The following is a 12,787-nucleotide window of genomic DNA, read 5'->3' as shown; positions in this document are numbered from 1 at the left end:
CAGGAGGGAGCGGTCCGTGTATGTGAGGGTGCTGCCGTCAGACTGGAGAAGGGGAAGTTACAAGCTGTGGTTGTTACTGATTTGTATCGTAGCATTTGTTATGACTGTTTGCATCGCAGTAGCCCTCACAGACATCAAACAAGATCTGATCTCGATGGTGTTGGGCCCCGCACAAAACACAGTGAGGGACAATCCCTGCCCTGAGCAGGTTACAGCCTAAATAGACAAAGGATAGGCGGGGAAACTGAGGCAGGATGTGACTGGTGCAATGTCACCAGTAGCTCAGTGGCAGAGCTGGGAATAAAAGCCAGGTCTCCCCAGACCCAGTCTATAGCTCTAACCACTAGACCACGCTGCCACCCCAGCAGTGATAAAGTATGGTCATTAGGAGGGAAAGTCACCTTGGTAAAGGGCCCAGGCCCAGCAGGGAGAGGAGGTTTCCCACTGGGATTCTGAACTCCCATGTTGCCCTAACCCCTGGGTCTGAACAACTAGCCAGAATGGTTCCATTAGTCTTCTGCTGCTCTCCCTCAGTGTCTAAATTAACAAACCTCCCAGAATCCACTGCTTCTGGGCACTTTGCTGTTGGCTGTGGGGTAGCTACCCGGAGGGCACTGCCACTGAAAGGGTTTTGGACAACACTAGGGCAAACTCCAGTGGCGCTTAATAAAAATCAGCACATCTAATGGGGTTTGCCCTAGTGCTCAGACCAGTTCTGTCCAATCCACAGGCACCGACTTTCCAAAGTGCCGGGGGGTGCTTGACCCCCAGCTCTGCCCCACACCCTGCCCCTATTCCAGCCCTTCGCCCAAGGCCCAACCCGCCTCTTCCTGCCCCTAAGCATACCTTGTCCTTGCTCCTCCCTCCTCCTTCCTAGCCTCCTGAAGGCTTTGAAACAGTTTATTGCAGCGGGCAGGAGATGCTGGGAGGGAGGGGGAGGTGCTGATCCATGGGGCCTGCCAGCAGGCAGGAAGCACTGGGGCGGAGGGGGGAGCTGCACCCACCATTTTTTCCCCGTGGATGCTCCAGCCCTGGAACACCCATGCAGTGAGAGCCTATGTCCCCAGGGATTCAGGGCTGAAATTCAATTGGGAGTTGGGCTTCTTGGAGAACCCCAGCCCATATTTCAAGCCCAGGTGGCTTCTGGGATTTGTGTCCCTTTGTTAGTTAAACCTGCTCAAAAACAGGTTCATTGATTCACCGCCATGCGACTCCCAGTTTCCTGCTGGTTTAACTCAGGGCAGGAAGAGGACAAATAATTCCAAAGAGGCTGAATAGGACACCCTCCCAGTCTCCGTTAATGAGGTTTCTTTTCCTTGGTGCCCTGATGTTATAAACCTATTCGGACCAACAGTCAGCTACAAGAATCTTGGGGTCTGGATGGAAACCACCCACCCCCCTCGTCTCTCTCTCTCTCTCTCTCTCTCTCTTTACACACACAGACAGACACAATAAAAACACTCAAATAATTTGTTTCTTCAGGAAAAAATCCAGGACCATTTGAAGACTCTGAGGGAAGAGAGAGAAAAGCTGCTGGGATTTAAAGTGACTGGAGAGGGGAAAAGCCGGGAGTATCTGGTAGGTGCCTGTTGTTATGAACCGGAGTTGGTGCCAGAACACGGGAGACCAGGGGGCCATGGCCCACCGCTTTTAAATGGGGTAGTGGGGGGGGGGGAAGAGGTGGCGTGGGGTCAGGGTCTCAGGGGAAGGGGCAGTGCAAGGGCAGGGCCTTGGGGGGGAAAAGAGGCAGGACGGGGTTTGGGGGAAAAGGGCTGGGGCCTCAGAGGGGCGGTGCCACAGTTCAGGCGCCAGTGGGGCCCCCCCACTTTTAAGAAGCTTCCGTTGCTCCTGGGTGGGAGGCCTGTTTGTAGGCAAGTTCTGCTGTGGCCTCGGGGGGACGTGGCCTTATTGTGTGTGTGTGTGTGTGTGTGTGTGTGTGTGTTTCTCCATGATCGCAGATTGCTGTGTTAGATAATCTTCTCCCTGGGGCAGGAACACGTCGTTCTCTGCAGAATCCAAGCTTCCATTCCAATTCACGAGTAATTCTGGCTCACATGACTTTCCCAAAGATCCTCCCAAGCTGAACTGACACCAACACCATGCAGTGCCGGCTGCCCAAGCCTGCCGCCGTGTCTTGCCTTGTTCAAATGTTTGATTCTTTTTCCTCCCCTGGCCTCTCCATCAGTGTAGTGCTGACTAGTCCTGCCTCTGTTGCTCTGGATTCTGAGAGGCCACTGATCACACAATAGCCTGACCATGTCAGACATAGAAACGTCCCTTTAAGAGATACAGAGGGGCAGGTGTGAGAGAATCCTCTTCTTAGTAAGCACACAGAGTCAAGTGTCAGAAATCTTCGAGCTTACAGATATATTCTCTCTCCTGCACACTCAGCACTCCATGAAAGGACCCTGGGCTCCATCCGTGTCCCTGACCAGCCCTTTCCCTATTTTTATTCAGAAACAAACACAAACCGAGAGGCAGAAGATTGTGTCTGAATTTCAGCAACTGCGGCAGTTCCTGGAGGAACAAGAGCGACTCCTGCTGGCCCAGCTGGAGAAGCTGGATGAGGAGATTGTGAAGATCCAGAAGGAAAACGTCACCAAACTCTCCGAGGAGATTTCCCGTCTCAGTGAGCTGATCCGTGAGATGGAGGGGAAGTGTCAGAAGCCAGCGAGTGAATTTCTGCAGGTGAGACTGAGTTTAAAACATCCCCGATCCATGCGCAGGGACAGGAGAGCTCCTGAATCATGTCCATTGGAATCCAGTAGTCAGAGAGCACAATGTAACGGTTTGTGTGCATTGCTGGAATAGGAATTATTATTATTCTTTGAGTTACAGACACATAAATATTAGAGATGGCAAAGCCCTGTGAGCTCAGCGAATCCAGGGCTCTGGGGCCAGGACACGGCCTCTTTTTCCCAGAGTTGCAAAATCCCTGCCCTGGGATCCCCAGCACGCATCAGGTGGGACTGAGATTCTCATTCTCTCTCTCTCTCTCTCTCTCTTTCCCCTCTAGGATGTCAGAAGCACCTTAAGCAGGTACGTGGCTCTCCCTCACTCTCCCTTGTGTTTCACCCTGCTGGGAAAGGGTGTGGGGACCATGTTAGCACCACTTCTCCCAGGGTTCCACAGCAGAATGCGTGGGGGGAAGTTCACATTTTGAATACAAATTTATCTGCTGAACTTAATCCTGAGGGTCTCACCCTTTTCCACCAGACTCTATTATCTCTTCAGTAGGAAAGATTATCATAAAATATTTCCCAAAGAGGTCACATCCCTGGGGGACTGGCTGCCTCAGGATTCTGGAGATGGAATATGGGCCTTTCACCTGTAGGGCACGGAGTACAATTCAAACCAGGTCAGCAGTCAGTAAGAGGCTTTAGTGCCGGAGGAGTGTATGGAAACTTTGGGGGAATGAACTGGCTTGAAGGGAGTAGGGGGCTCAATCTAGTTCCTTAAATAAATAAATACACAACATGAAATATCTGGGAAATAGTACGTGGAGGCCAAGGAGTGAATTGGCCATGGAGACTCATCTTCATGGATGGGCAGGGATGGTGTCTCTAGCCTCTGTTTGCCAGAAGCGGGGAATAGGCGACAGGGGATGGATCACTTGATTCCCTGTTCTGTTCATTCCCTCTGGGGCACCTGGCATTGGCCACTGTTGGAAGACAGGAGACTGGGCTAGATGGATGTTTAGTCTGACCCAGTGTGGCCGTTCTTACGTTCCCCCCCCTTTTTTTTTTTTTTTTTTTGCCAGAGCTGGTCTCTCCAGGCCAAAGTCAAAGAATATAATAATGTGATCTTTAGGGGAGACGTTGGCGTTGCCATGACCTGTGTTGCACCTGTTCTGACGCTGGGAGAAGTAGAGGAATTTGCAATCTTAGAGCAGCAGCTTTCACTAGCAAGAAATTATGACAAGTTGCTAAATGAAAGATAATCATGTGAAATTGTTTCTCTCCAGGTGTGAGAAGTGGAAGTTCCAGCAGCCGGTGGAAATTTCTCCTGAACTGGAAAAGAGACTCAGTGTGTTGTCCCATAAAAATGTTGCTTTCATGGAGACTCTGAGGCAGTTCAAAGGTATCAAGAAGAGGGGATCTAGGAGGGGAATCAGGTGTTGCCTCTGACTGTGGGAGGAGATAGGAACCAATTAACCAGAGCCCAATGAGATCCTGTCTATTCAATGAACAGTGGAAAGTAGACAAAGTGAGCAGATGTAGCAGGGGCCCAGGCACCAGGATGTCTGTCTGATTCACTCTGTGATCTTCAGTAGATCATTAAAGTAAAAATAGAGCAAAAAAATGGTGGGCACCTTTGTTTATCTTGCCCCACTTCAGAACTGCAGGGCTCGCTTCCCTGAACTGCTCGGCATCCACACTTGCTGCTTGAGTCAGTGGGAGCAGCAAGTGCACAAAACCACTAACAGGTCCCTAGTGGCCACGTTTTTCCACTCAAAATGATTCAAATTCAGACCTGGTTCCACTTTTGAAGCTGGGGCCTGGCCCAGCCCTGTGCTCTGGCCTCATGTGGGGCAAAGAGGCTGGAGGGAAGGTGTAAAACCCTCTCACCCTGGGGACCCCACCCAGTAAGGGAACCTTTTGTGCATCCTCTACAGCAGTGGCTCTCAACCAGGGATACATGTACCCTTGGGGGTACACACAGGTCTTCCGGGGGTACATCAACTCATCTAGATATTTGCCTAGTTTTACAATAGGCTACATAAAAAGCAGTAACGAAGTCAGTATAAATTAAAATTTCAGACAGACAATGACTTGTTTAGACTGCTCTATGGACTGTACACTGAAATGCAAGTACAATATTTATATTCCCAGTGATTTATTTTATAATTATATGGTAAAAATGAGACAGTCAGCAATGTTTCAGTACTAGCGTGACACTTTTGTGTTTTTATGTCTGGTTTTGTAAGCGAGTCGTTTTGAAGTGAGGTGACACTTGGGGGTAGGCCAGACAAATCAGCCCCCTGAAAGGGGTACAGCCCTCTGGAAAGGTTGAGAGCGGCTGATTTACGGTGACTGCAGGTGCACTGTCCTGGGGTTAGTAAGAGGAGGATGGAGGGGGTGGGTCAGGGTTAAAGGGTGTGGCCAAAGTGCCTCTTACACTCCGCCCCCTTGCAATCCACATAAGGGGCACTGACCCAGGTCTTGCTGGAACCCAGGACTTCCCTAGCTGGGGCCTACATCTGCACCAGTCCCTGAATCTAGAGGAGTCACACGTTGCCTCCTCTCTATCCTTCTGCCGGAGCCGGGGTGAATCTAGCTCAGTGAGCCAACCCTCTCCCTGCCTCAGGTGTCACATCCACCAAGCAATTTCCTTTTTATTTGTCTTTGGAGCACGAGGGTCCCCATTGTGCGGAGAGCTTTGTAGAGATGCTGAGTAAATAAACCCAAATTACAATTGAAGGGCCTGGTCCTGCTAAAGCTCACCGTTCCAGTGCTGTCAAAGAGACCAAAGCACCTAAAGTTTAATTCATGCTGAAGTCTTGCCGTGCTCTGGGTCTAGGTTCTGACAAAATGCAAAAGGAGAATGAGACAAATCAACTGGGGTTTGGAGGGTGGGAGGGGGCAGATTGGGGGGGAGGGGGCAGTAAATCTCTCTTCCTCTGTCCTAGGCCCTGTATGGAAGTGGGTCTCAACTTTTCCAGACGACTGTACCCCTTTCAGGATGCTGATTTGTCTTGCCTACCCCCAAGTTCCACCTCGTTTAAAAACGACTTGCTTACAAAACCAGACATAAAAATACAGAAGTGTCACAGCCACTAGTACTGAAAAAGTGCTTCCTTTCTCATTTTGTCTGGATGAAATTTTAGTTTGTACTGACTTCGCCAGTCAGTGCGTTTTATGTAGCCTGTTGTAAAATGAAGCAAATGCCTAGATGAGTTGACATACCTGCTCGTACGCAGACCCCGGTTGAGAACCACTGCCGTATGGCATAGATAATTTGTCCTACAATAGTTGTTAGGCTGAATGGAGGTTGGGTCCATTGTTCTGAGATGCCAGAATGAAAGAAGAAATAGGTTTCAGATTAGCTTTTATTAAAGATCTGCGTGTGTCTCCATCCCGCTGTCTTTTTCTCTCTCAGATATAATCAAAAACATGGTTATGTCAGTTAAGTGTGTGGGTGGTGTTAGAAACACAACAGTATGAAATCTCTTTTGTCCTTTATCCTCCAGACACTCTGCCATTGGAGCTGGAGAGAAAAGGATGGAAATGCCTAGGATCACAGAGAGAGGGTGAGTTTTCAGAAAGAGATTATCTTTTCGTGAATATGATTAATATATTCATGAATGCGTCGCCACTGTTACAAACCTAACCAGCATTAAGAATGGAACACACACCCCTAAAAATATATTAAAAAAAAAAAAATCCGGTTTAAGGAGAGCCCAAGCTGAAATCACACGAACAATGTGGACATAAATCTTAATGCTGAGTCCATGCACACACCTGTGAACAGAAGCATTGTCCCTGAGCAGGAACCAAATACCCTTAACTCTGTCCCCTGAGATTTCCATAGACATTCAAATGATTTTTTTAAAATATTCAAATCAGAGGAACGTGTGGAGAGACCGGGGTGCAGCTGGGAAGGAAGTACGGAGGCAACTTCTGCAGCTGCCACTCCCATTCACTCATGTGCAGGAACTGCCAGGCATCCGTGCTCAGCCTCAGATGCCCAGGCCAGAGAGGCAGTTGCCCGAGGCTGCATTATAAATCAGGCAGCATAAACTAATCTCTTTCCCCTTTTCCCCTCCAGACACTCTGCCATCTGAACTGGAGCAGGGAAGGGGAAAATATTTGGGATCACACATCAACGGTAAGTGCTGGTGGAGATTTTCCTTCAACTTTTAAGAGAAATCCCATGGAAGCAACTCTCCCACACACCAGTAACCAGACACATGCTCCCAACACCCTTAACTCTGACCCCTGTCATTTGGATGGTTATTGACGTGCGCTTCTCATATTAAATGCAGAGGAATGAGTAGCGAGATCTGTCCTCTCATGGCTGCCACATCCTTTCCATGGTTCTTCTCCAACATCCTCCCTTTCCTGTGGCCAGGGCTGGGCTGTCCCATTGGAGCGGTTCACTACTTAATGGATGGGGGAGGATGCTCTCCCTCTGACGATGCCCCCTTCTCTCTGGGCTGGGAATGGAGCTACCTCAGCCTATGCCGCCTCCTGCGTCCTACTCACTGGTGCTGTATGGCCTCTTCATAGACTCATAGACTTTAAGGTCAGAAGGGACCATTATGATCATCTGGTCTGACCCCCTGCATGCTGCAGGCCACAAAACCGTCCCTACCCTTTCCTTGACTCTGCTGATGAAGTCCCCAAATCCTGTGTCTTAGTGACTTCAATTGGCAGAGACCCTCCTGCTAGAGATCCCTGCCCCATGCTGCGGAGGAAGGCGAAAAACCTCCAGGGCCTCAGCCAATCTACCCTGGAGGAAAATTCCTTCCCGACCCCAAATATGGCGATCAGTAAGACCCCGAGCATATAGGCAAGAGTCTCCAGCCTGACCCTTGTTAGCCATTATACTGTGTACCTACCATTGCTTGGTATTCCTCAGCTAATATGTTTTACCATTAAACCATTCCCTCCATAAACTTGTCTAACTTAATCTTAAAACCAGACAGGTCCGTCGCCCCCACCGTTTCCCTCGGAAGGCCGTTCCAATATTTCACCCCTCTGACGGTCAGAAACCTTCGTCTAATTTCAAGCCTAAACTTCCCTACGGCCAGTTTATATCCATTCGTTCTCGTGTCCACATTAGTACTAAGCTGGAATAATTCCTCTCCCTCCCTTGTATTTATCCCTCTGATATATTTAAAGAGAGCAATCATATCCCCCCTCAACCTTCGTTTTGTCAGACTAAACAACCCGAGCTCCTCCAGTCTCCTTTCATACGACAGGTTTTCCATTCCTCTGATCATCCTAGTGGGAGAGAAGAAAAGAATTAAAGTAAAAGATCATCTCTGCTCCCTGCCCAGGGAGTGGAGGACACATTTAGGGGAGGGCACTTCCCTTTGGGGTCCAAAGCGGTCGCCTGACGGCTCTCCCTAGGTCTTCGCTAACAGCTTCTCCTGCCTTCCTTGCTGTGTCTCTGCAGCGGGAATGGAGCAGCCCCGGCAGGGGGAGAAAACAAATGAGGCTATAGAAGTTGTTCCCATTACATTGACCGAGGAGCTGCAGTGACATTTCGGCTCAGTCTCAGGTGCCCAGGACAGAGGCAGCTCCCTGGGATCCAGGCCTGTCCCAGCCAGAATGGGGCTGCTGGGGACTGTGAGAAATGGTCCCAGCCTCCCCCAGGGCCGAGCTCTGCCCCTAACGTTCTGATTCTCTCTCCCCAGTGAATGTGACTCTGGATCCAGACACGGCTCATCCCCAACTCGTCCTGTCTGAGGATGGGAAAACCGTGAGATATGGATGCCTATGGAACAAACTGCCCAACACGACCAAGAGATTTGATTACGAGCGCTGCGTGCTGGGCACTGAGGGATTCACCTCAGGGAGACATTGCTGGGAGGTGGAGGCGGGGGAGCAGGGGGGCTGGGCCGTAGGGGTGGCCAGAGAGTCTCTGGGGAGGAAGGGAGAGATCACCTTTAATCCTGAGGGGGGGATCTGGGCTATGGAGTACTGGGAGGGTCAGTACTGGGCTCTCACTGACCCCCTGACTCCTCTGCCCCTGAGCCGGGTCCCCAGGAGGATCTGGGTTTATCTGGACTACAAACAGGGGCAAGTAGCATTTTTTAATGCCGATAACAAATCCTTGATCTTCACTTTCCCGCCGGCCTCTTTTGCTGGGGAGAGAATCCGCCCTTTGTTTGTGGTCTGGGAAACCGAGTCCCAGCTCAGACTGTGTCCCTGAGACCTGGAGAAGGGGAATAAAAAAAAATTCAAAAGTTCAGGGAGGACAGGTCCCTCAATGGTAATTAGCCAGGATGGGCAGGGACACAACCCCATGCTCCGGGTGTCCCTAAGTCTCTGACTACTAGCAGCTGGGACTGAACAACAGGGGATGAATCACTCGAAATGGTCCTGTTCGGTCCCTCTTAAGCATCTGCAGCATCGGCCACTGTCAGAAGACAGGATATGGGCTAGATGGACCATTGGTCTGATCCTGTTTGCTCCCCATCGGATCAGAGCATATCAAATGAGCTTCTCTAGCCTTAAACATCCCACTCTGTGACCCTGGAGGACTCCCATCTCTCCTAGCCCCCAGGCTCCTTTTCTCTGTTGCTGCCAGGGTGACAATGTCTCGGTGTGTCTAGTCTGTCAAAACTATAGAGGGGTGTGATCTGCATAGACAAACCCATCCCCTTGCTGCCAGGGTCAGCCACCCCATCTGTCCCTTGCTCTGTGGCTCTGGACCAGCAGTTCTCAACCTAGTTACCATTATGGGCCACCTATGCAGCTCTCTAGATCTTATATGGGACACACACGGACACACACCCCTTCCCCCTGTGCCTGGCCCTGAGGATGTCACATGGGCCTCAGCTGTGTGTTGATTGGGCTGCAGCTTGAGAACCTCTGAGCTGAGGTAGGGAGACCAAGTGATGGGGAGGGTGATATAGGGACTGGAGAGGGTGACTTTGAGGCCCTGGGGAGGAGATGCAGTGGGGGGGCACTGGCTGTGGGAATGGGAGTGGCAGGGACAGGGCAGAAGGGAGAGAAGAAAAGAATTAAAGTAAAAGATAATATGGAGAATTGGGAGGAAAAGGGGGGTTGTCACAGGGTCCACTCACCGCTAGGGGTTCCTCTGTCTGATAGCTCCACTTTGGTGTTGGGATGTCCTCTGGCAGTCTCCCCCTGTCTCTGCAACTCCAGCTGCCCCTTCTCCCCAACTTGGCCCTCCGGCCAGCTCATTACGCGTGTCTCCCCCTTCCTGGGTACCAAAGTCTTCTAGCGCAAATTTTCCCAGGTGATCTGCTCTCCATTGCCTGGTTTGTGCCAGTGGCTGGTAGGGGAACCCAGGCCCACCCTGTCATTTGCCTTACTGCTTTTCCCCTGAACCTTTCCTGCCTTTGTGGCTCTCCTCCCTCTCTAGGGGTTTGCCAGCCCAAACTCCCTCCTCCCAGGGGGTAGGGTGCTTGCTTCTATGGCCCCAAACACACATCTCTTCTCCCACCCCGGGAGTGACTGCAGACTGCTTCCCTGCAGCCCCTTTCTGCTCTCAGCTCCTTGGCTTTATATAGGCCCCTCCTCTTCCCCTGCAGCTGAACATCATCTACTTAATCACTGCCCCCTGGCTCCACCTCCAGGGGTAGCCTGGGCGGTTCATTGGCCCACCTGGCCACCTTGACCCCTTCAGGTCTTGGATGGGGGTAGACAGCCCATCCCAGGGGGAAGTCAAAATGAAAAGAGCTAAAGCAAAATGATCCAGACAGAGGAAAAGTCCTGAGGGGAAGAGAGAAATTCAGGAAAAGAATGAGGAATCCGAGGGGGAATGATCCATAATAGGGGGGCGGGGGGGAGACAGAGAAGTAAATAGGGATGGGAAACCGGCACAGGAGAGAATGGGGGGGAGGGGGGGGTCAAAGTGGGTCAAGCAAAAGAAGGAAAAAGAGACTTTAGCTTTCTGATTCCATAGACAGTGGATGCTGCATCTTAGCAAACTCTCGGTTCCCAGCAAAACGTGCTACTCTCTGGCAGGTACCAATAAGCGAAAGGCTGGATGCAGCCAGGGAAGGAAGCACTGGCATGTGCCATCCCTGGTGGCAGCCCCGCAAACCTGCCTGTGCCTGGGGACCTGCCACCTGCACAGGAGGTAATGGGCTGGGGATCCCCACTCAATTGGGGAGCCCCTATTGGAAACCCCACACTGTGGGGTGCATTCAGGGTGCAACCCTCCCCCTCCACACTTCTGCCCTGCCCACAGCCTCCCCTTCCAGCAGAGATGACCCATGTCTGCTGATAGGGGGAGGCACAACCCCAGAACAGCTCAAGTCACGCTCCCCTCCCAAAAGCATCAGCCCCTCTCTGCAGCTTCCAGCTGTTTCTCCTGCCTCTGCCTCTCCCTGCCCCATGCTCAGCTGCCTGCAAGGAGAAGGCCCAGCCACACCATGTGACCGAACAATCTGGGGGACATGTGACCCCACATGCCCCCTCCCACACATCACCTCTGCCTCCCAGCCTCAATGCAGAAGTCCTGAGCTGTGCAGCCTCAGAACCATCCCATTGGTTCCTGGTAGGACCTATCTTCTAATAAAGCTGTTAATACACAGCATACCTGTGTATGTACACAGCATAACTTTAATGGTAAATGGCAGTTTCCAAATGCCATTTACCATTAAAGTTAATGGGTTGGGACTGGTTCCCTGCCAAATGTTGCTATTAACCAGAAACTGTTAATATCAGTGATTGCTCTCAAGTGGCACCCACTGTATTAGTTAATGGAAATTGTTATTTTTGTGCCTTTAAATAAAACGAGTCTTAAAATTCACGGACACTTTCCCATATGTTCTGGTATTAAAAGGTGCCTCTCAGCTCCTTTTAATCCCAACATTTATTTGTTGTAAATAACACTTTTTTTATTAAAAGCTTCTTGTTTGTTTTCACTTTAATTCTCTGTATTAGTGTTTATTGACAACTGGGCCATGATATTTCGTTTCCTGATTACCGCATCAGATGATATGGTCTCATCATGCAGTGATAGTAACACTCTTTCCAGTATTTCTGGAGGATGGCAAAGAGAAGCTACTAAAGCTAAACATTTTTTAAATCAGCAGGTTCACACCCAAGAGTTTTAAAAGAGCTAGCCGAGGAGCTCACTGGACTGTTAATGTTGATTTTCAATAAGTCGTGGAGCAGTGGGGAAGTTCTAGAAGACAGCTAATGTTGTGCCAGTTTTTAAAAAGGTTAAAGGGGATGACCTGGGTAATTATAGGCCTGTTGGCCTCATGTCAGTTCTGATTGGCTGCTGTTGTTGCCATTCCAGGCTATAAGCCAATGAAGGGCAGTGCTCTGTTTGTCAGCCATTCCCCTGCACACCCAGCCTGTCCTGTAGCTGTCCTGTAGCTGTCCTGGTGTCCAGACTGCTGCCCTGGGCTGTGGCTGGTCACCGCCCCCGGGATTATTGCAGGGTCGGTGCTGGAATCCACAGACGGTGTTGCCAGGGGTACTGGAACGGGGAGGGCAGGGGGCCATCATTTTTAAAAGTGGGAGGGCTATGACCTTCCGCTTTTTACCAGCCGTAAGGGCGAGCAATGGGGAGGTACAGGGGGCAGAGAAGAGTGAACAGCGGATGGGGCCTCCAGGGGAAGAGATGGTGAGGGGGCAGGACCTCAGGGCAAGGGGTGGTGTGAGGGCAGGGACTTGGGGGAAGGGGTGGCATGAAGGTGGGACCTCAGGGGAAGGGGTGGGGGATGTTTTGGGTCCCAGTGCCCCCCCCCACACTTTTAGGGACCTTTTGTTGCCCCTGGGTATTGCCTTTGGGAAAGGACCTGGGTTTCCCCCTCCTTTCAGTTTCAGAGCCTACTACTCTGTCTCACACACGGTCCCCTCCTCCTCTTGCTGCCGGTAAACAGAGTCACTTGGCTATTTCTGTTACCTTCACGTTTGGGCTGAAGTTTCCCTGGGGAAAGGTTGTTCTGCTCGGAGAGCAGGGATGTTGGCAGCTGATCCCCCCTCAGAACCAGGAGATACAGGCCTAGCAGACTCTGCCCACGGTGGATAGTCAGTGGTCGTTTAAGCCATTTCACTCAGGTGGAACATGCAGCGGCCTCTTGACCTCATTTTATAGGGTTCTTGGCAGCCATGGCCCCTTCTGGAAAGTG

The 12,787-nt window shown here is 50.9% G+C and overlaps 1 protein-coding gene across 1 annotated transcript in view; it reads left to right on the top strand.

Moving 5' to 3' along the window:
• Window positions 1-11,575, top strand: part of LOC101948742 (zinc finger protein RFP-like) — a 1,201,957-nt gene extending 1,190,382 nt beyond the window's left edge. The window contains exons 2-8 of the mRNA XM_065564673.1: window positions 1,483-1,578; window positions 2,458-2,688; window positions 3,017-3,039; window positions 3,965-4,080; window positions 6,191-6,250; window positions 6,769-6,828; window positions 8,363-11,575. Of these exons, the coding sequence (XP_065420745.1) occupies window positions 2,647-2,688; window positions 3,017-3,039; window positions 3,965-4,080; window positions 6,191-6,250; window positions 6,769-6,828; window positions 8,363-8,880 (819 nt within the window). The 5' untranslated portion in view covers window positions 1,483-1,578; window positions 2,458-2,646 and the 3' untranslated portion in view covers window positions 8,881-11,575. The remainder of the gene's footprint in view (window positions 1-1,482; window positions 1,579-2,457; window positions 2,689-3,016; window positions 3,040-3,964; window positions 4,081-6,190; window positions 6,251-6,768; window positions 6,829-8,362) is intronic.
• The last annotated feature ends 1,212 nt before the right edge of the window (window positions 11,576-12,787 follow it).

Source organism: Chrysemys picta, chromosome 12, assembly GCF_011386835.1.
Source record: "Chrysemys picta bellii isolate R12L10 chromosome 12, ASM1138683v2, whole genome shotgun sequence".
NCBI classification, from domain to species: Eukaryota; Metazoa; Chordata; order Testudines; family Emydidae; genus Chrysemys; species Chrysemys picta.
The sequence above is the reverse complement of the archived record's forward strand: the minus strand, read 5'-3'. Positions and strand labels throughout refer to the sequence as shown.